Genomic DNA, 23,749 nt, shown 5'->3' on the forward strand with positions numbered 1-23,749 from the left:
ATGTGTGCTGAGGGTGGTATATGTGTTGAAGCCCGTGGTATTGTGTGGCGCATTTTGTGTGTGTGTGTTCATATCCCCGTGTGTGGTGAGTATCCCATGTCAGGGCACCACCTTAGCAACTGTACGGTATATACTCTTTTGGCGCCATCGCTCTCATTCTTTAAGTCTCCCTTGTTCACATCTGGCAGCTGTCAATTTGCCTACAACACTTTTCCTTTCACTTTTGCCCCATTATGTAGATAGGGGCAAAATTGTTTGGTGAATTGGAACATGCAGGGTTAAAATTTCGCCTCACAACATGGCTTATGACGCTATGTTTTGAATTTGGTCCCATGGATAGACAGAGTAGGCTGGTTTCACACTTGCGTTGGGCAGAGCTGCGGAGGGCTGCGTAGTTCCTCAGTTAAGTCCCCACCCACTGCCGCACCTCTTCCATTCAGCTCCGCCTACGTTGGCATGCATCCTGCGTACCTATCTTTGACATTGGGTACACAGGCCATGCGAGCTGCACTAGAACAGGCAGAGTGCTGGATGTGGACTGCGGGTCAGTTTGCCCGGCTCTGCTCTGAATCATGTTAAAATGACATCATCAATGACCCCCAAAATTCAATATAATACAAAATATATTAAAAAATCACAAAATCAATGGTTAGTGGTGTAAAATTTCCCTTTTTAATTTCAACCCAAACAGTGCAATAGTGCTTAACCCCTTGACGACTGCTGATACGCCTTTTAACGGCGGTAGTTAAGGGTACTTAAACCACAGCGCCGTTAATTCACAGCGCTGTAGAGAAAGTAAATAGTGCCCCCCAGAGTCGGATTTTCTCCAGGGTCTCAGCTGCCGGGGGTAGCCGAGACCCCAGAGAATATGATTCAGGTCGGTTTTTACTGACCCCACTTTTGCGATCGTCGTCATTAACCGTTTAACGGCGACCTAAAAAAAAGCAGCCATTTTGCATTTAATTTCTCTCTGATGTGATCGCACATCAGAGCAGAGAAAAATAGGGTCCCCGGCCCTCCTGCTCCTTCGGTGGGCACCGCCTTCTTGGTCCGGGAAGAAAATGGCAGGAACTTGCGCAGTGCCCCCGCCGAATCTGTGCAATGTGCATTTTGTTCACTGTGATAAACCCTATCACAGTGATCAAAAGAACAAAAATAGTAAATAACCCCCCCCCATTATCACCCCCTTAGTTGGGGAAATATAATGAAATAAAGAAAATAATATATTCTTCATTTTTCCATTAGGGTTGGGGTTAGGGATTAGCATTAGGGTTAGGGGTGTGTTGGGGTTAGGGTTGGAGCTAGAATTGAGGTTTCCACTATTTACCAACTTTGGGGGTCTAATTTCTCCTGTTACCCTTGGGGGGGGGGATTTGGGGCTAATTAATCACCTTTGTGGGGAAAAAGGATTTTTTTGTATTTTCACGGCTCTGCGTTATAAACTTCTGTGAAGCACTTGGGAGTTCAAAGTGCTCACCACACATCTAGATAAGTTCCTTAAGGGGTCTAGTTTCCAAAATGGGGTCACTTGTTGGGGGGGGGGGGGGGGAGCCACTGTTTAGGCACATCAAGGGCTCCTTCCCTTGCGAGCTCTGCCGTGTGCCTAAAAAGTGGTTTACCCCCACATATGGGGTTTCAGCGTATTCAGGAGAAATTGCACAACACATTTTGTGGTTCATTTTCGCTTTTAGCTCTTGTGAAAATAAAAAAAATTTGGTTCTGAAGTAATTTTTTTGCAAAAAAAAGTGAAATATTAATTTTTTCCTTCCACATTGCTTCAGCTCTTGTGAAGCACATAAAGGGTTAATAAATGTCTTGAATGTGGTTTTGAGCACCTTGAGGAGTCCAGTATTTAGAATGGTGTCACTTTTGCGTATTTTCTGTCATGTACACACCTCAAAATGACTTTAAATATGATGTGGTCACTAAAAAAAAAATTATATAAATTTTGTTGTAAAAATTATAAATTGCTGGTCAACTTTTTAACCCTTATAACTTCCTAACGAAAAAAAATTTGTTTCCAAAATTGTGCTCATGTAAAGTAGAGATGTGGGAAATGTTATTTATTAAGAAATTTGTGTGACATATCTCTCTGATTTAAGGGCATAAAAATTAAAAGTTTGAAAATTGCAAAATTTTCACCATATTTTTCATAACTAAACACCAGTCATATAGAAGAAATTTTACCACTAACATGAATTAAATTGTCACACAAAATCAATCTCAGAATCAGCAGGATCGTTAAAGCGTTCCAGAATTATAACCTCATAAAGTGACCTTGGTCAGAATTGTAAAAATTGGCCTGGTCATTAAGCTGCAAAATGGCTCCGTCACTAAGGGGTTAATGGGTATATAGCAGTAAATGAATACAAATACTTTGTGCCCAAACAGTAGAGTATGACCACATACTGGGTATTACTGTGCTCAGGAGAAATTATACAACAAGTTATGTAGAAGATTTCCCTCATCTCAGGGAAAAATAAATTATTTTTGAAAATATATAATTTTTCATTTTCACCGCCAAATGCTATAAAAATCTCTGAAACTCCTTCAGAGTAAAATCCTCACTACATCCATATATTAATTCCTTGATGTGTGTAGTATCAATCACAATGCCTTTATAGGAGTTTCTGATGTTTTGGGACTTCATGTATTTTGTAAATGTGACAAGGCACATGCATTCCAGTAAAATCTGCACTCCAAAATTCATATTGTGCTCCTTTTCTTATGGGCCATGCCATGTGCCAGGTCTTCCATTAAGTGGATAAGTATTTAAGGGAATGTTGAATAAAGAATTCTATTCCATTAAAGGGAACCTGTCACCATGAAAACGTAGTCCAATCTACAGGCCCCATATTATAGAGCAGGAGGAGCCAAGTAAATTGATGATGATAATAATAATAATAATAATAATAATAATCTTTTTATATAGCGCTAACATATTCCGCAGCGCTTTACAGTTTGCACACATTATCATCACTGTCCCCAATGGGGCTCACAATCTAAATTCCCTATCCTTATGTCTTTGGAATGTGGGAGGAAACCCACGCAAACACGGGAAGAACATACAAACTCCTTGCAGATGTTGTCCTTGGTGGGATTCGAACCCAGAACCACTGAGCCACCGTGCTGCCTGTGATTGATAGCTTTGTGAGAAAAGATTCAGTATAAAATGTATTTTCATTATTTATTCTGCGATTTTTGGTCCAGTGGGCGGTCAGTGACTGACAGCCTAGTAGAGAAGCGCATAGAGACAGGTGTCAGTCACTGATGGGTCCGCCTGACACGGGGTCCTTCTCCGATGTCACACAATCAACAGAGCTAGGGAAGTGTGAACAATCCCAAGACCTTTTATTATAGGCAAAACTAAAAGGTCCATAAACAATCCACCACACTGAGGATACAATAGTCCAGAACATGAATGCAGTTCAGTAACAGGATGAATGTCCAAGGAGAGGAGAGTCCAAAAAACCAGCAGACAGAGGATAAAATGGGTCCATATGCTACCCCTTCTCTGACGTGCCCTCTTCACACGATCCTCACCACACAGGATCTGACTTGTATAGCTCCTGTCCTCCCCAGCCCCTTCCTTATGTCCAGGGGTAGTCAGACAGGTTGGGGCGGTTTTCAGGCCTCCCAGACCTGACAAAGGTGCCTTGGGGATTAAGGCATTACAGGGGGTCATCAAGAGGCATAGATAGTCAGGCTGCAGACAGTAAGTGAGCTAATTCAATTATCAGACTTTTGGAAGTTAAATGAGACTCTAGACATTATGGGGAAAACACAGAATGATACAGGGCAACAAGAGAACACTATGGAAATACCTAAAAATATAAATATACACAAAATGATACCCACATAACATATCACACCTTCACAACCTCTCCCCCCACATAATAAGTGAGCACACCATGAGGTCTACACAGACCTCTGGCCTGCACACTTTAGTCCACATTGCTCAATCGGTTATAGTTCCTTGTACAGTGGCAGGGGTAGGTCTGCCTGGGGAGCCTATGGTTCTTCTTGTTGAGACAGTCAATCGGCATTCTGGTGTTGGCTTCCCCGCTTGTATTGGATGGAGAAGCTGTAGGGTTGTAAGGACAAGCTCCACCGCAGCAATCTTCCATTGTCCCCCGATACGCGGTTCAGCCATGTGAGGGGGTTGTGGTCTGTAACAATTGTATAGTCTGCCATACAAGTATGGCTGCAATTTTTTTAGCACCCATACGATGGCAAGGCACTCTTTTTCAATAGTGGCATAGGCAACTTCCCGATCCAGTAGTTTCTCCAGTCACCTTCCACGACAGCTACATCGGAGGATGCCTTCCCCGCCCTAATAGGGGACAGGAACACAAAGAGGTTAAATACCCATCCTGTTATGAATGGGTCACCGAGGAGAAAAAAAAACAAAAAGCTAAGTCACAGAAAACCAGAGAGGTTGGTAACAATGCAGATTGCAGATCCCTGATCCTAACCACACAACTAGCAGCAGCTGTGGAGCGTACCTACGATGGTCCTAGACGTTTCGTCACAGCCGGAGGACTAAATAAGCCTGAAGCAAGAAAAGGGGAAAACTAACTGCCCCAGAGCAGACCCCAAAGGAAAGACAGCCCCCACACATATATTGACGGTGAAACAAGATGAAAGCACAAACACAGGCAGGAAAATAGGCAGGATGGGGGCCCAAACTAACTAGAAAGGATAGGAAAGGAAAGACTGTCTGCAATCTGCAAGAAACCCTACAAAAATAATGTCCAACACTTCTGATAGCAAAATTAACCCTGAAGTCACTAGACTTCTCCCACTATATCAGCACTCTGAAATATTCTGAGACCGAGCAAAAAGAGGCCAATCTAATAAGGGACAAAAAGCAAATTGGCAAATACAGATAAATAAGAGTAGAAATTTAGCGCAGCCCCAGCCAGGGCTGGCTGACCACACAAAAAACTGAATAGACCAACAAAATCAAGTGTGAACATTAGCAGAAAAACTTAGCTTTAGATGACTGGAACAGAGCTGAAAACAAAGACCTGACAAGCCAGAAGGAATCACCAGCACCAGACTAGGGCGTCGGCTGTCTTAAATCCAGTCTGAGATTCCTGAGGTCCAATAGTCCCCATCCTCACCATAGGGGTGGTGGAGGAAGAAGTTAAATACACGGTACAGGAGATGTTGGGCTGAAGCCCAAAGATGGTGTCCTGTACACGAGAACGTACAGAATCTGATCCTCCATAAAAGGAGGCTTCCCAAAAAAAAAAAAAGCCTATCCCTTTTGAGGGCTCCTCCCAGATATATATATATATATATATATATATATATATATATATATATATATATATATATATATATACACATATACATACAGTGGGGCAAAAAAGTATTTAGTCAGTCAGCAATAGTGCAAGTTCCACCACTTAAAAAGAAGAGAGGCGTCTGTAATTTTACATCATAGGTAGACCTCAACTATGGGAGACAAACTGAGAAAAAAAAATTCAGAAAATCACATTGTCTGTTTTTTTTCATTTTATTTGCATATTATGGTGGAAAATAAGTATTTGGTCAGAAACAAGCAATCAAGATTTCTGGCTCTCACAGACCTGTAATTTCTTCTTTAAGAGTCTCCTCTTTCCTCCACTCATTACCTGTAGTAATGGCACCTGTTTAAACTTATCAGTATAAAAAGACACCTGTGCACACCCTCAAACAGTCTGACTCCAAACTCCACTATGGTGAAGACCAAAGAGCTGTCAAAGGACACCAGAAACAAAATTGTAGTCCTGCACCAGGCTGGGAAGACTGAATCTGCAATAGCCAACCAGCTTGGAGTGAAGAAATCAACTGTGGGAGCAATAATTAGAAAATGGAAGACATACAAGACCACTGATAATCTCCCTCGATCTGGTGCTCCACGCAAAATCCCACCCCGTGGGGTCAGAATGATCACAAGAACGGTGAGCAAAAATCCCAGAACCACGCGGGGGGACCTAGTGAATGAACTGCAGAGAGCTGGGACCAATGTAACAAGGCCTACCATAAGTAACACACTACGCCACCATGGACTCAGATCCTGCAGTGCCAGACGTGTCCCACTGCTTAAGCCTGTACATGTCCGGGCCCGTCTGAAGTTTGCTAGAGAGCATTTGGATGATCCAGAGGAGTTTTGGGAGAATGTCCTATGGTCTGATGAAACCAAACTGGAACTGTTTGGTAGAAACACAACTTGTCGTGTTTGGAGGAAAAAGAATACTGAGTTGCATCCATCAAACACCATACCTACTGTAAAGCATGGTAGTGGAAACATCATGCTTTGGGGCTGTTTCTCTGCAAAGGGGCCAGGACGACTGATCCGGGTACATGAGAGAATGAATGGGGCCATGTATCGTGAGATTTTGAGTGCAAACCTCCTTCCATCAGCAAGGGCATTGAAGATGAAACGTGGCTGAGTCTTTCAACATGACAATGATCCAAAGCACACCGCCAGGGCAACGAAGGAGTGGCTTCGTAAGAAGCATTTCAAGGTCCTAGAGTGGCCTAGCCAGTCTCCAGATCTCAACCCTATAGAAAACCTTTGGAGGGAGTTGAAAGTCCGTGTTGCCAAGCGAAAAGCCAAAAACATCACTGCTCTAGAGGAGATCTGCATGGAGGAATGGGCCAACATACCAACAACAGTGTGTGGCAACCTTGTGAAGACTTACAGAAAACGTTTGACCTCTGTCATTGCCAACAAAGGATATATCACAAAGTATTGAGATGAAATTTTGTTTCTGACCAAATACTTATTTTCCACCATAATATGCAAATAAAATGAAAAAAAAACAGACAATGTGATTTTCTGGATTTTTTTTTTCTCAGTTTGTCTCCCATAGTTGAGGTCTACCTATGATGTAAATTACAGACGCCTCTCATCTTTTTAAGTGGTGGAACTTGCACTATTGCTGACTGACTAAATACTTTTTTGCCCCACTGTGTGTGTGTGTGTGTGTGTATATATTATATATATATATATATATATATATATATATATATATATATATATATATATATATATATATATATTATAAAAAAAATTTTTGAGAGCGTATCAAGGAAGTCCTGGGACACCTATACAAATCTACTAGAAGCTAATATAGCTTTCACGTGCCCTGTCTCTATGATTACGCACAGACTCAGGGCACCTCAGGGGAAAAGATACCCGACGCCCTACCCCTACTGCAGAAGGCAACGAGGTTCTTAGCCGATGCTTCCGCTGGCGTTCGCTAAACAACTTAAGACCAGGCCTGGACCAGGGCGGAAGACCAGCCTGTAATTCTCAGGTCTCGGGGAATTCTTTAATGCACCGGCTCTTCTAGACTGAGCGTGACTGCTCTCGCCAGGTCCGGGTAGCCGCAAAAGCGGCCGTCCTTTCTAACTCCTCTAGAGGAGTGCCCTGGTTAAAATCCTAAGGGAGGCGACTTATCTCCAAATGGTGCGCCATCCCCTTCCAGGGCCACTATGTGTTCAAGCCTGTCCTGGATAACATCCTGGACAAAGCTTCGGACATAAGGATCTCTTCTGGAACATAGAAATCCTAGGAGACGGATTTTTCCTCCCTCCCGTGACCAAACCTCTGTCAACAGCTATTCTAAGCTGAATTTGAATGCCCTCGTCAGGTCGCGGCCGCTAAGCAGCTTGAGGCTTGGCCGGTACCGGCATGAGAGACTGGCTGGGAATCCCTGGTCCTACTGATATGCTCAGGAAGAGTATAGGGGGGCAAGGGCAGGAACATCCTTGTCCCTAACCATCAACACCCCCCATATAAGCAATGACGCCCGGTTGGGGGTTGTTTCTCGCTCTTTTTTCACCCGCTGGCAGTCCATCTCCACAAATCAGTGGTCCACCGTACCATACGAGATGGACTAAAAATTGTGTTTGAGAGTCCTTCCCCGTAATGCTTAAGGGTAACCTCCCTACAGCCTCCACACCTTCAGGGCTCCTTACCAAGAGATCTGCTCTGGTAGAACGTGCGGGTGCCAAAGCGGGAGAAGGACACGGCCATTGCGCACGTCCCTTCCTGGTGACAAAGCCATTAGAGAAAAACCGAATCATCATAAACCTGAAGCCATTAAACGAATCGGTCCGGTAAAGGCAATTCAAAATGGAGTCAATCAGGGGCAGTCCCGCTCATCGGACAGAACTGGGTAATGGCAACGGTAGATCTGAAGGGTGCATATTACCATGTGCCAATCCATCCGACCATGTATCTCTCAAAGATCATGGCGGAAGCAGTGATTTTCATCCGGCGCCAGGGGATAGGCGTTATCCCATATCTGGACGACTTCGTCCTCTCTATACCATCTATCTCATGTCAGAAGATGGACGTAGGAAAGACCCCGGGGATATTAAGATCCCTGGGTTGGATACCGAACCTGGCCTATCCCTCCACGAGAAGAAAACTTCTGGGAGTTCTCTCTGACTCAAGGGGAAAGACATCCTACCTAAGATTTGTCAGGTCGACCTTGTCCACAAAAGAACCTGGTTCAGGACCAGCGGGCACCGACCCTCAGTCAATGTATGCTCTAGGATCTCTGACCACATGCATCCAGGCTGTTTCTTGGGCTCAGGCCCACACCCAAATTCTACAAAGCCACGTGCTTTTACATTTCAGGATCCGCCTGGCCTATGTGGCGACAAATTCCATTGTCCTGAAGGATTCCCCTCCCTGGTCAGGTTAAACTGGCCATGAGGTGGTGGTTGAACTACCGAAATCTTCAGAAGGGAGTCAGCCGGATTCAGCTTCCCCTGACAACACTCCTCAGATGCCAGCCAACGAGGCTGGGGCGCAGTAGTAGAGAGATCCTATTTTCAGGGGCGATGGCTGCCGAGCATCAGCACCAGTTCCTCAAATCTGAGAGAACTGAAGGCGGTAGGAAAAGCGCTAAAAGACGTCATCATCGCTACTCCAAAATCGCCACGTCTGCATCTACTCGGACAACATGACCACAGTGGCCCATCTCCAGCCAAAGGGGTACGAAGTACGCCGGCCTGAAGGCAATAGCAGCAAGGATCTTCTCCTGGTCAGTACGTCTGAAAGGATCAGACAACACCCAGGCAGATTTCCTCAGTCGAGAAGACGTTCATCCGGAGGAGTGACGCCTGGACCAGACGGTATTAGTGTCCCTAGCCTCAAGCTGGGGCGGAGGTGGACCTAGTCGCCAACAGGCAAAATGCGAAGACAGGGGTATTCGTCTCCCTCAACCACATGGACGGAGTGCAAGGAATAGATGCCCTTCACCCAATGGTGGTATTCCAACCTCCCATATACCTGCCCACCCATACCGATGCGGGCAAAAAACATCTCAGGAAATGCAGACGGACCGAGTTCCCACAATACTAATTGCCCCTCTGTGGCCCAGAATAAGTTGGTACAGTGCCCTACTTGCCATGGCCCAGAAAGGCCCTGGATTCTACCCCAAAAAGGGCGACCTCCTTCACCAAGCTCATCTGCTACACCCGGACGTAGGCAAATGGAACCTGGCAGCATGGTTATTGAGGCCGAATTCCTAAGCGCCAAATGGCTCTCGGATAGGGTAATCCAAACCCTTCAGAAAAGCCAAAAACCAATAACCAAGGCCATCTATGCCAAGGTCTGGGAAAAGGTTTACGCCCTGGTGCTCTCCAGGCACCCCTGATCCCTTCCATCCCAGTGCAGCACAGACCCTAGACGTTTACAAGGCCTTATCCCCAGCACACTAAAGGTATAAATATCAGCTCTTAGCACCTTTTTTGATCTTGACCTGGCCAGCCACCGCTGGCTCAAATGATTTTATGGCTTCGGCAGCCAGGATTCGTCCTAAACTCCGCAGTCAGGGGCCTCCTTGGGATCTCAACACCGTGCTCAACACCCTAACCTAAGATCAATTTGAGCCTCTAGATTCCATGACCATGGAAACCTAACCCTTTAACCATCCTCTTAGTCGCAATTACTGCGGCTAGACATATAGGAGAATTGCAGGCCCTGTCAATTCAAGAAGCTTACCTTGCAATCATTACAGATATTATCTTGAGATTAGATCACGCCTTTCTACTCAATCTTTCATAGGGATCAGAACATTGTACTGTCCTCATTCGGCCCAAGCTCCTCCAACCATAAGGAAGAGACCTTCCACACTCTTGACATTTGCAGAGTGGTCCTGTCTACCGACAATCGAGTGAAGCCTAGCGGATTCACCAGAATTTATTCATCCAGTTCTCAGGACGAAATAAGGGCAAGAAGGCGTCAAAGAACACAATCGCGAATTGGATCACACAATCTATCTGCCTGACCTACGCATCACAGAAGCTGGCTCCACCCGCCTCACTGAGGGCACATTCTGCCCGTGCGATAGCAGCATCAAAACGGGGAATGCTTCGTCAGAGCGGATATGCAGAACCGCCACCTGGTCGTCCATCCACACGTTCACCAGGCGTTACAGGCTAAATTTCAATGGGGATTTAACATTTGGCAGACGAGTGCTGCAGGCAGTGATTCCCCCCCCCCCAGAGAAATTAGCTGTTGGTATTACTCCGATGTAGCTGTCGTGGAAGGTGACTGGAGAAAATAGAATTAGACTTACCGGTAATTCGGTTTCTAGGAACCTTCCACGACAGCACTAATTTGCCTCCCTATCTGATATTCTTATTGGATGATTCCTGCACTTTGGTGGTAACTATTCATACTGGTGTCCAGGAAAACCCTGGTGGTTGCAGGAAGGGGAGGGGTATTTAACCTCTTTGTGTTCCTGTCCCCTATTAGGGCGAAGAAGGCATCCTCCGATGTAGCTATCGTGGAAGGTTCCTAGAAACCGAATTACCGGTAAGTCTAATTCTATTTTCCGACTGGCAAAAGCAACAGGATATTCTCCGGCGGCGTACACTTGGCTAAGCACTGCCCCAATCCCAAAGGTGGATGCATCTGTCTGCACGAGGAACCTGCGCTTATAATCAGGGACAGCCAAGACAGGAGCAGTGATGATGGCGGTCTTTAACACTGAAAAGGCATCCTCGCATGCAGTCGTCCACGTCCCATTCCTAGGCATGTTTTTGCGGGTCAGGTCGGTTAGGGGCTGGGCCAAGGTGCTGAAATTGGCAACGAATTTTCGATATTAACCCGCAGTTCCTAAAAATGCAAGTACCTGCTTTTTAGTCTGGGGTCTACACCAGTTGCCAATGACTTCCACCTTGGCAGGCTCAGGCCTTAGGGTCCCACCCCTTACTCTATGCCCAAGGTACTGCACCTCAGCCATCCCTATTTGGCATTTATCAGGGCAAATGGTCAGTCCTGCAGTAAGGATGCAGTCTAGCACTATGCCCAAGTGTTTAAGCTGTTCCTCCCAGGTGGTGCTAAAATGGCAGTGTCATCCAAGTAAGCACAGGCAAAGTCCTGACATTGTTGTAACAATCGATCTACCAGTCTCTGGAAAGTAGCGGGGGCAGTTTTTATCCCAAAGGGCATTCCCAGGAACTCAAAAAGCCCAAATGGAGTAATGAAGGCCAAGCACTCCCGAGCGTCCTCCGTTAGGGGTATCTGCCAGTACCCCTTGCTCTAGTCTAACGTGGTCACAAATTGGGCACTGGCCAGATGATCCAGTAGATCATCAATCCTGGGCATGGGGTAAGCATCACTATTAGTGGCATCATTTAATCGTCTGTAATCAACGCAGAATCATGTTGTACTATCCTTCTTGGGGACCAGGACGACAGGAGAGGCCCAAGATCTGCGAGATGGCTGAACAACTCCCAGTTGTGTCATCGCCTCAAGTTCATCCTTTATCATACCTTGAACAGCCTCTGGAACCTGGTAGGCAGCCTGCTGGATGGGGCGTTGTCCGGGGGTTTCCACATGGTGTTTGGTGAGAGTAGTCTTCCCCGGCTTTGAGGCGAAAGCAGCAGTCCTTGGCCTTAGTACGGTGAAAATATTGTCCTTTTGTATATCCGATAAATGGGAGCCCAGGGGCACTTGTTCCAGTGATCCTCCCGCTTGGGCAACCTGGAGAAGATAGGGGAGCCTCTCGTCGTCGGTATCACTAGGGGGGTGGCAGACGGCTAGAACAGGCAGAGATCGATCGTAGTATTCTTTCAGCATGTTAATGTGGACGGTTTTCTGTCGTTGACCACTAGAGTCCAGGGCAATAACGTAGTTAGTTTGTTGGCAGGGGAAGCAGTAATCATGAGCACTTGTTGTCCTTCCATAAATTCCCGGGTCCTGGCATGGTCATACCAGGTTTTTTGTCTTCTTTTAGCCAAGGTAGCTAGCTAGGCGAGACGGTCTCTGAACTCTAGAACATCGGGAACGATGGGCAATCCGGTATCTGAGAAGTCTCCCTCTAAATGTTCTTTCAGAAGAGTGAGAGGCCCACAGACCTTCCGGCTAAACAGTAGTTCGAAGGGAGAGAACCCTGTGGACTCTTGGGGAACCTCCCGATAGGCGAAGAGGAGTTGTGGCAGGTATTTTTCCCAGTCTTTTTCAATGTCGACAAAATCCCTCAGCATATTTTTTAGGGTTCCATTAAAGCGTTCACATAGTCCGTTGGTCTGCGGGTTGTATGGGATGGTGCGAATGGCTCGAACACCACAGGTATGCCATAGGGACTGGACCGGATCTGACATGAACTGAGTGCCTTGATCCGATAATATTTCACTAGGACACCCTACCCGGGTAAAGATGGTAACAAGGGCCTCGGCCACCTTTACTGCTGTAATACTGGACACGGCCACAGCTTCAGGATACCGACTGGCATAGTCCACCACTTTCAGGATATATTTTTTTCCCCGACCAGCTGGGGTATGCCAGAGGACCTATGATGTCAACAGCTACACGTTGAAATGGTTCTTCAATTACGAGCAGGGATTGCAGGGGTACCTTATGTCGGGCTCCTGGAAGCCGCATTTGCTGGCACACATCGCAGGTTCAGCAATAATGGGCAACTGACTGCGAGATGCCAGGCCAGTAAAAACTTTGGGTGAGTCTCTTTTCAGTCTTTTTCCTCCCTTGATGTCCAGCCAAGGGGATGTCATGGGCCAGTTGGAGTAGATGTGCCCTGTACTTCTGAGGGACAATGAGTTGCCTGGTCGTTGCGTCAGGGTTGCCCTTGTCACTGACCTTTTTTACACGATAATACAGTCAGTTTTCTCAAGTGAAGCCATCCCCATCATCTCCCATGTACCCAGTTTCTGCCTTTCGCCTAAGGGCTGCTAGGTAGTGTCACCCTCTATTTCTCTCCTAAACTCCTCTCTGTCCCAAGACTCTCCCAATGTGGTAGCAGTGAACCTATTGCTTACCAACTCTGCTGCAGTTTATGGTGGTTGCTCCCCAGTGAGGTCCGGATGACTTAGTGCTTGAAGGGCCTGTAGTCGGGTGACTGCTCCCACAAATTGGCACTGTAACTCCCCAACGTCGTTCCCAAGGAGTATAATCTGCAGGAAGTCCTCCATAGCTCCAATACAGTTTTTCTCCACAACCATAATCCAAATGCACAGAAGCTCGCTGTATATATTTGTGAGCACCCCCCACCAGGACAAAGAGAATTCCCGGTCCCTGGCAAATTGCCTCGGGTCGAACCACATGGGGGTCAGCGATAGTCAAGAATGCCCCCGTGTCTCTAAATCCTGACACTTTGTATCCATCAATTAAGACATTCTGCAGGTGGCGTTGCCATTGCTCTGGGTAGCTAAAGGACATAGGCTGGAGTCCTTACACTCCAGGAAGGGTATCTGGCGCCGTGGTCGGTGGTCCACTCTGGTGGGTGTGGTGGTAGCCCTTCCTCAGGCGGGATGGAGTGTACAAGATGCACTGGATGAGGTGGGGCTCCCTTCGAATCCTTGAGGGACAGCCAGACTGCAAATGTCCAGGTTGTCCACACCCATAACATCTCCCCTCTGTGATACCGCCTGGTCGTGGTCAGAACTGTTGGGGCCCAGGATGGTGGGGCGTGATTGTCATCAGCTTGCGACTGGGTGGAAGGGCAGATATCAGAGGGGGACGAGGCGCGGGACAGGCTGTGGTTCATTGTCCAGAAGCCTTCTCCATTGCGTTCGGGTAATAAGGGCTTCTTCGGTCAGGGCTGCAGCTCTATCCACGGTACCCGGCGTGCACTCCCGGACCCATTCCCTTACATCTGCGGGGCACTTGGCAAGAAATTGTTCTATAAGGAACGCCTGTATAACATCTTCCACAGTAAAGGTGTTTTCTGCTTCCAGCCATCTCCGACATGCCTGGGACATCTTATGTGCATACATCCTAAACGATCCCCCCGTGGTGCATGGGAGGTCCTGGAACTTGGCCCTATGAGTCTGGGGTGATAGCATGGTAATCCAAGATAGTCCGCTTTACAGTGTTATAATCCTGATTCCGCTGTGAGTCAATGGTTTGGTAAGCCTCTGCCATGCTTCTGTTCAGGAGTCCCACTAACAAACTCATCCAGCCAGAGTGGGGCACCTCCATCACAGCACACTGCTGCTCCAAGTCCTTGAAGAACCCCTACACATTTCCGAAAGCCTCATCAAATGGCTTAAACTCTGTCCGGGTGATCCCGTACAGGCTCCCGGATTGTTGGGTTTACACTCCACGTTGCATTACTCCCTCTTTCAAGCTCTATTCCTTCTTGTCTCTGCTGTGCCCAGCGAGGAGCCTATTCCTTATCCTCCTGAGAGACGCTGGGGCCCAGAACTGACATCTCTTCATACTACACCAACCACTGGCTTTTTGGGGTGGGGATCCCTGTCTTCAGCGTTTGTCCTTCAGACATCTGGGAGGAGGTCGCTGGGCTAGCACCCACCTGTAGGTCAATTAAGGCTTCTTTAGTCGGTCCCTGGTAGTTCAGGCCCAGGTCTCTGGCTATCTCCTGTAAACTGGATACAGTCCAATTTCTGTACTCTGTTGGTGGTTCTCCATTTGGGTTACACTCTGTTGATCCCACTGCTGCCACCAGTTGACACGGGGTCCTTCTCCGATATCACACAATGAACAGAGCGAGGGAAGTGTGAACAATCCCAAGACCTTTATTATAGGCAAAACGAAAAGGTCCATAAACAATCCACCACACTGAGGATATAATAGTCCAGAACCACGAATGCAGTTCAGTTACAGGATGAATGTCCAAGGAGAGGAGAGTCCAAAAATCCAGCAGACCGAGGATAAAATGGGTCCATATGCTTCCCCTTCTCTCTGACGTGCCGTCTCCACACGATCAGCACCTCACAGGGTCTGACTTGTACAGATCCTGTCCTCCCCAGCTCCCTCCTTACATCCAGGGGTAGTCAGACAGGTTGGGGTGGTTTTCAGGCCTCCCAGACCGGACAAAGGTGTTTTGGGGATTAAGGCACTACAGGGGGTCATCAAGAGGCATAGATACAGTCAGGCTGCAGACAGTAAAGCCCCCGTCACACACAGCGATCTCGCTAGCGAGATCGCTGCTGAGTCACAAGTTTTGTGACGCAACAGCGATCTCACCAGCGAGATTGCTGTGTTTGACACCTATCAGCGACCGGCCCCCCTGCCAGGTATCGCTGATTGTTGTGGAAAGGGGTGGACATTTTTTTGATCGTTGGTCCCCCGCTGACCAGCACGCATCGAGACCAGCAATCAGCGAGCTGGAGCTTGTAACCAAGGTAAACAGCGGGTTTCTAAGCACTGTGCGGCACTTAGAAACCCTCTCTGTATCTTGGTTACCAGCGCGCTGATGCAGGGAGCTGGTAACCAAGGTAAACAGCGGGTTTCTAAGGTACACAGCGACGTGAGCGCTCGTCGTCGCTGGTGCTGATCGCTGGTGAAGCTGCCTGTTTGGCAGCTCACCAGCGATCATGTAGCGACACACCAGCGATCCTGACAAGTTGATATTATTGTCGGGATCGCTGGTAAGTCGCCATGTGTGACTGGGCCCTAACAGTAAGTGAGCTAATTCAATTATCAGACTTTTAGAAGGTAAATGAGACTCTAGACAATATGGGGAGTACACAGAATGATACAGGGCAACAAGAGATCACTATGGAAATACCTAAAATATAAATATACACAAAATGATACCCAGATAACATATCACACCGCCCACTGGATCGGCAATCCAAAAAGACCCTGTTCACACCACCCGAGAACCCATACCGGGCAGTGCCTTTCTTAAAAACGTACTGTTACATATACTTTACAACAGAGTATTTATGCACGTTTACTATACTGTGTTTTGTTTCTGTGTCTTAGTTCTCGGGTGGTGTGAACAGGGTCTTATTGACCTGTTCATTTTTTGTGCATGTTCCATGTGTTCTGAATACATTGATTTCTTGCTTATAGAATCATAGAATCATAGAATCATAGAATCGTAGAGTTGGAAGGGACCTCCTGGGCCATCTGGTCCAACCCCCTGCTCAAAGCAGGATTCGCTAAATCATCCCAGTCAGATGTCTGTCCAGCCTCTGTTTGAAGACTTCCATTGAAGGAGAACTCACCACTTCTCGTGGCAGCCTGTTCCACTCATTGATCACTCTAACTGTCAAAAAGTTTTTTCTAATATCTAATCTGTGTCTCTTCCCATTCAGTTTCATCCCATTGCTTCTAGTCTTTCCTTGTGCAAATGAGAATAAAGTTGATCCTTCTACAATGTGACAGCCCTTTAGATATTTGTAGACAGCTATTAAGTCTCCTCTCAGTCTTCTCTTTTGCAAACTAAACATTCCCAAATCCTGCAACCTTTCCTCATAAGACAGGGTTTGCAGACCGGTCACCATTCTGGTCGCTCTTTTCTGAACTTGCTCCAGTTTGTTGATGTCTTTTTTAAAATGTGGTGCCCAAAACTGGACACAATATTCCAGATGAGGTCTGACCAAAGAGGAGTAGAGGGAAATAATGACTTCACGTGATCTAGACTGTATGCTTCTGTTAATACATCCTAGAATTGCATTTGCCTTTTTTGCTGCTGCATCACACTGTTGACTCATATTCAGTCTGTGATCTATTAGTATACCCAAGTCTTTTTCACATGTGCTGTCACTTAGCCCTATTCCTCCCATTCTATATATGCTTTTTTCATTTTTATTGCCCAGATGTAGTACTTTGCATTTCTCCCTGTTAAAAACCATTCTGTTAGTTGCTGCCCACTTCTCCAGTTTATTTAAATCTTTTTGAATCCTCTCTCTCTCTTCTCTAGTATTAGCTATCCCTCCTAGCTTTGTGTCATCAGCAAATTTAATCAGTTTACCCTCAATTCCTTCATCTAAATCGTTGATAAAGATGTTGAACAATACAGGGCCCAGGACAGAGCCCTGTGGTACCCCACTTGAGACATTCTTCCAACTGGATGTACAGCCATTTACGACCACTCTTTGGGTCCGATCACTAAGCCAGTTATGAATCCACCTAACAGTTGCCTTGTCCATTCCATACTTAGTCATTTTTTCAATAAGGATTGTATGAGAGACTTTGTCAAATGCTTTGCTGAAGTCAAGATATACTATATCTACAGCATTTCCTTGATCCACCCAATCAGTGATACCGTCATAGAAGGAAATTAAGTTAGTCTGACATGACTTATTAGTTAGAAACCCATGCTGACTCTGTTTAATCACTTCATTCTTATGCAAGCCTAGGGAGATCCCCGCCTCTCTCTTTTGGGACATGCACATAAAAAGCCATTTTGCCCAGCAAGCCCATACCGGGCAGTGCCTTTCTTAACCCTGCTCATGAAGGTATAGTTCACATGCTCAGGTTTTGAATATATTAGATAGGACTGCTCCGAGAAGGGCATGCCTTGACGTGGTGGAGTGGCTTAGCGTACACTTTTTTGCAAAACGCAAAAAAAAGTATCAACTAAATGCCCTGGTTTTGCTAACATCTTTTACTAGCACTTGCTGCTTACTGTTACATATACTTTACAACAGAGTATTTATGCACATTTACTATACTGTGTTTTGTTTCTGTGTCTTATATCCACCATCCCATAGGCCCGTGCCCATATACCCATCACACATCCTTCATCTCATAGTCCTTTGCCCATGTACCCATCATACATATTCGCCATCCCATAGTCGAGTGCCCATATACCCATCACACATCCTTCATCTCATAGTCCTGTGCCCATATACCCATCACACATCCTCCATCCCATAGTCCCATGCCCATATACCCATCATACATATCCGCCATCCCATACTCCCGTGCCCATATACCCGTCATACATATCCTCCATCCCATAGTCCAGTGCCCATTTACCCATCACACATCCTTCATCTCATAGTCCCGTGCCCATATACCCGTCATACATATCCTCCATCCCATAGTCCAGTGCCCATATACCCATCACACATCCTCCATCCCATAGTCCCATGCCCATATACCCATCACATATCCTCCATCTCATAGTCCCATGCCCATATACCCATCATACATCCTCCATTCCATAGTCAACCATTATGACATCATAATGAGAGGCGGGGCTTGCAACATATGATGACATCAGCGTCACCATGGCAACCGTTGTGACATCATAATGAGGGGCGGGGCTTGACACGCACACACTTTTTCCCCAGTATGTAGATAGGGGCAAAATTGTTTGGTGAACTGGAACGCGCAGGGTTAAGATTTCGCCTCACAACGTAGCCTAGGACGCTCTCGGGGTCCAGACGTGTGACTGTGCCAAATTTTGTGGCTGTAGCTGCAACGGTGCGGATGCCTATCCCGGACATACACACATACACACACACACACAAACAAACAAACAAACAAACAAACACATACATACACACTTTGAGCTTTATATTAAGACTAGCTGAAGAGCCCGGCGCTGCCCGGGCATAGTAACTAACTGTGGTTAGTTATAGCAAATTATAATTATCCTCCATCCCATAGTCCCGTGCCCATATACCCATCATACATATCCACGATCCCATAGGCCCGTGCCCATATACCCATCATACATATCCTCCATCCCATAGTCGAGTGCCCATATACCCATCATACATATCCTCCATCCCATAGTCCCGCGCCCATATACCCATCACATTCTCCATCCCATAGTCCCATGCCCATATACCCATCATACATGTCCTCCATCCCATAGTCGAGTGCCCATATACCCATCCTCCATCCCATAGTCCCATGCCCATATACCCATCATACATATTCTCCATCCCATAGTCCTGTGCCCATATACCCATCACACATCCTCCATCCCATAGTCCTGTGCCCATATACTTATCCGCCATCCCATAGTCCCGTGCCCATATACCAGTCATACATATCCTCCATCCCATAGTCAACCATTATGACATCATAATGAGCGGCGGCAGGGCTTGCAACCTATGCTGACATCAGCGTCGCCATGGCAACCATTGTGACATCATAATGAGGGGCGGGGCTTAATACGCACACACTGTTTCCCCAGTATGCAAATAGGGGCTTTATGACATCATAATGAGGGGCGGGGCTTGACACGCACACACTTTTTCCCCAGTATGTAGATGGGGGCAAATTTGTTTGGTGAATTGGAACGTTCGGGGTTAAAATTTCGCCTCACAACATAGCTTAGGATGCTCTCGGGGTCCAAATGTGCGACTGTGCCAAATTTTGTGGCTGTAGCTGCGACGGTGCGGATGCCTATCCCGGACACACACACACTTTGAGCTTTATATATTAGATATGTAACATAAAAACTTAATCATTGGATCATGTCCTTATGTTGTGTAGCAACCCACCTGGTAACGCAGACATGATCCCATGATTAACTAAATTTTTGTGACTCTTTTTGCTATATCTATAATGTCAATGGTTTAACTATGACTGCACTAACACTAGGCACTTTGCACTATGCTGGCTTGCACCTTGCTTAATGACCACCAATTCGCCTTTTAATGGCGGCAAGTAAGGGTACTTATTCTTCAGCGCCGCTTTTTAATTGCACTGAGAAATAAGGTTATAGCACCCCTCAGCGTCAGAAAATCTCTGGGGTTTCAGCTACCAGGGGTAGCTGAGACCCCAGAGAACATGATTCGGGTCGGTTTTTACGGACCCCAGTGTTGTGATCGCAGTTATTCACCCAGCAACACTAGGAGATTTCTCCTATTGGTTCATTTTGATCACTGTGATAGTCGATCACAGTGATGAAAATAAAAAAAAATAGTAAATCAAACCCCCCTTTCTCACCCTCTTAGGTAAAAATAATAAATTTAAAAATATTTTATTTCCATTTTTACGTTCGGGTTTTGGTTAGAGCTAGGGTTAGGGTTGGTTTGGGGTTGGGGTTGGGGCTAGGGTTAGGTTAGGGTTGGGGGTTGTGGTGTTGGTTAGGGTTTTGGATAGGGTTAGGGGGGTGCTGGGGTTAGTGCTGTGGTAGGGTTGAAGTTAGAATTGGGGAGTTTCCACTGTTTAGGTACATCAGGGGGTCTCCAAACTCGACATGGTGCCCGCCATTGATTCCACCCAATTTTGCATTCAAAAAGTCAAACGGTGCTCTGTCCCTTCTGAGCCTTGTCATGCACCCAAACAGTGGCTTTCCCCCACATACAGGATATTGGCGTACTCAGGATAAATTGCACAACAAATTTTGTGGTTCATTTTCTCCTGATACCATTGTGAAATTAAAAGTTTGGTTCCAAAGTAATTTTTTTTGTGAAAAAAGTAAAATTTTCATTTTTTTCCTTCCACATTGCTTTAGTTCTCTGAAGTACCTGAAGGGGTACCGTATTTTTCGGACTATAAGACATACCCCAAATTTTCAGAAGAAAAATAGGGAAAAAAATTAATGCGTCAATTGAGGATCTGTCTTACAGACCGAATTATTCAGCTTACCTGGGGGGTAGGGTGTGATATGGAGCGCTGGTGGTGTGGGGTCACAGGAGGTGGTCTGGCTCATCCCTGGCTGGTGCAGCAGGTTTGGTGGTGTGGGGGCTCTGCCATTTTGTGAAAGCCCCCACACATCCTAGGCTGATGGGCAGCGATTTGGCAGATGATCGGTGGTGCGGGGGGCTCCGCCGGCATTGGTGGAAATCCCGGAGCCCGCGCACATCCATCCCGGGCTGGTGCGGCAATTTTGCAGGTGATCGGTGGTGCGGGGGCTCCGCCGGCCTCCCCCGCGCTTCCATTGTTGTAATGCTGAATTGAGCTTCAGGAAAATGGCGGCCGGAGGCGGCGCATGCACAGAGTGAGATCTCGTCTCCCGGGACGATATCTCGTCTCCAGAGATCTCACTGTGCACGGCCATTTTCATGAAGCTCAATTCAGCATTACAACAATTGAAGTGCGGCGGCTCCGGCCTTTCACAAAACGCCGGCGGAGCCCCTGTACCGCCGATCACCTGCAAAAGTGCTGCACCAGCCCGGGATGCATGTGCGGGGGCTGCAGGATTTCCACCAATGCCGGCGGAGCCCCTGCACCACCGATCATCTGCCAAATCGACGCCCATCAGCCTCGGAAGTGTCTCCTGGTAAGTGCATCTGGACCATAAGACGCACCCCCATTTTTCCCTAAAATTTTGGGGGGGAAAAGTGCGTCTTATGGTCCGAAAAATACGGTAATAAACTTCTTGAATGTGGATTTGAGCATCTTGAGGGGTGCAGTTTTTAGAATGGTGTCACTTTTGGGTATTTTCGGTTTTATTGATCCTCCCAAACTCACTTCAAATGTGAGGTGGTCCCTAAAAAATGGTTTTGTAAATTTTGTTGGTAAATGAGAAATTGCTGGTCAACTTTTAACCCTTATGACATCATAGCAAAAAAAGTTGTTGTGTTTCCAAAATTGTGCGATGTAAAGTAGACACGTGGGAAATGTTGTTTATTAACTGTTTTGTACGATAATTTAAGGGCACAAAATTGCAAAAGTTTCACAATTTTTGCCAAACTTCCATTTTTTCATAAACGCAAATCATATCGAAGAAATTTTACCACTAAATGAAGTAGAATTTGTCACGAAAAAACCATCTCAGAATCACAGGGATCCATGGAAGCGTTCCAGAGCTATAACCTCATAAAGTGACAGTGGTCAAATTGTAAAAATTGACCTGGTCATTAAGGACAAAATTGACTCTGTCACTAAGGCATTAAACACCTTCTAGATCTTACCTCTCATACTTAACTGCAAGACTTGATACTCAGACAGCAGGAACTATATACTATCTATTTGATATATCTGCATTTGATTCTGTAGATCTGATTGTAGCATTAGATGTTAAGAGAGCATTTTTCTGTCACACATTGTTCTCTATGGAATCTGCTCCATATTTTTGTGTACTAGTTCAGGTTCTCCCTGTTTTTTGTTACATATTTTAATATATTAAGTAAAATGTATTATTTTAATATACTTTCAGAATATGTCTCTTCTTACTTGTGAGGTCCAATTCTCAGGTTGTGATGTTATAGTTCCAACATCTCTGTAGAATTTCCTTTAGTATATTAACACTTTAGACTGGTATTGAATTTTTTTTTTTTCTTGTAAAGTTGTAAAACTCTCTTTGGTGAAAACTTGAATTTACCTAAAATTCCTGTATTTTCTATCCCACAGAAGAGAGCAGTACTTCATCTGCCTCCACTGTTCTAAATGGACACACACAAAAAGTAAGTTGCAATGTGTTCATGTTAAAGATTACTGTCCTTGCAATTATTTATAATGAAAAAAGTAAAACATTTTCCCTACTAATTAAGTAATATAAAATCTGTTGCTCTTTTAATAGAGGGTAGCCAGAGTAAGGCTTTGTTTACATGTGATCAGTTAGAACGGATCCAGAAACAATAAGTTGGCAAAAAAAAGTTTTCAGACACAACTTTAGTCCATTTTTAAATAACTTGATGTGTGCCGAATCATGTTTGTTTTTTTTTTTCTTTTTTTACATTGAAGCCTATGGAAGATGAATCAGTTAATTAGCCATCGTATTTCTTTTATTTGTAACAGATTAGTTTTTTGCTTATTGGATCCAGTAAGAAAAAAAAGATCCATTACCAATGAAAGAAAAACTGATGGCTAATTTACAGATACATTTTCCATAGGCTTCAATATTAATAATAATAATACATTTTATTTCTATAGCGCCGACATATTCCGCAGCACTTTACATTTCGGAGGGGATTTGTACAGACAATAGACATTACAGCATAACAATAATCACATAGATTATAACAAATACCAAGAGGAATGAGGGCCCTGCTCTCAAGCTTACAGTCTATGAGGGAAAAAAAGGGAGACACGAAAGGTGGGTGGTAACAGTTGCCCTGATTGTATGGACCAGCCATAATGTTAAGTATGTAACAGTACAGACACGGAGGGCTAATGGATGCATAAAGCATGTGGGAACATGATGCGGGGAACCTGGTTATGGTAAAACTTTTGGCTGTGCCACACAGGGATAGATTAGGTTAATATGTTGAGGCGATAGGCCAGTCTGAATAAATGCGTTTTCAGGGCTTTCTTAAAATTGTGGGGATTGGGGACTAATCGTATTGACCTGGGAAGTGCCAAAGAATTGGAGCAGCACGTGTAAAGTCTTGGAGACGGGAGTGGGAGGTTCTGATTATTGAGGATGCTAACCTCAGGTCATCAGCAGAACGGAGGGCGCGGATAGGGTGGTATACTGAAACAAGGGTGGTGCTGAGCAATGGAGGGCTTTGTGGGTGAGGGTAATAAGTTTATACTGAATTCTGGAGTATTAAAAACAATATTAAACAGATCCAACAGAGATCAGTTGTTTAAAAACGGACTAAAGTTGTGTCTGTACAACTTTTTTTGCCAACAGATTGCTGCTGCATCCATTCTAATTGATCA

General features: G+C 45.6%; 1 protein-coding gene across 8 annotated transcripts in view; it reads left to right on the forward strand.

The window, feature by feature from the left end:
• The window catches only part of HMG20B (high mobility group 20B), a 282,791-nt gene that overhangs the window by 187,796 nt on the left and 71,246 nt on the right, over nt 1–23,749 (forward strand). For all 8 annotated transcript variants that reach the window (XM_073543403.1, XM_073543409.1, XM_073543412.1 and 5 more), the window contains one exon: nt 22,496–22,548. In XM_073543403.1, coding sequence (XP_073399504.1) covers nt 22,496–22,548 — 53 coding nt within the window. The remainder of the gene's footprint in view (nt 1–22,495; nt 22,549–23,749) is intronic.

Source organism: Dendrobates tinctorius, unplaced genomic scaffold (assembly GCF_039654945.1).
Source record: "Dendrobates tinctorius isolate UK_male_01 unplaced genomic scaffold, ASM3965494v1 ptg000132l, whole genome shotgun sequence".
Taxonomy (NCBI): Eukaryota; Metazoa; Chordata; class Amphibia; order Anura; family Dendrobatidae; genus Dendrobates; species Dendrobates tinctorius.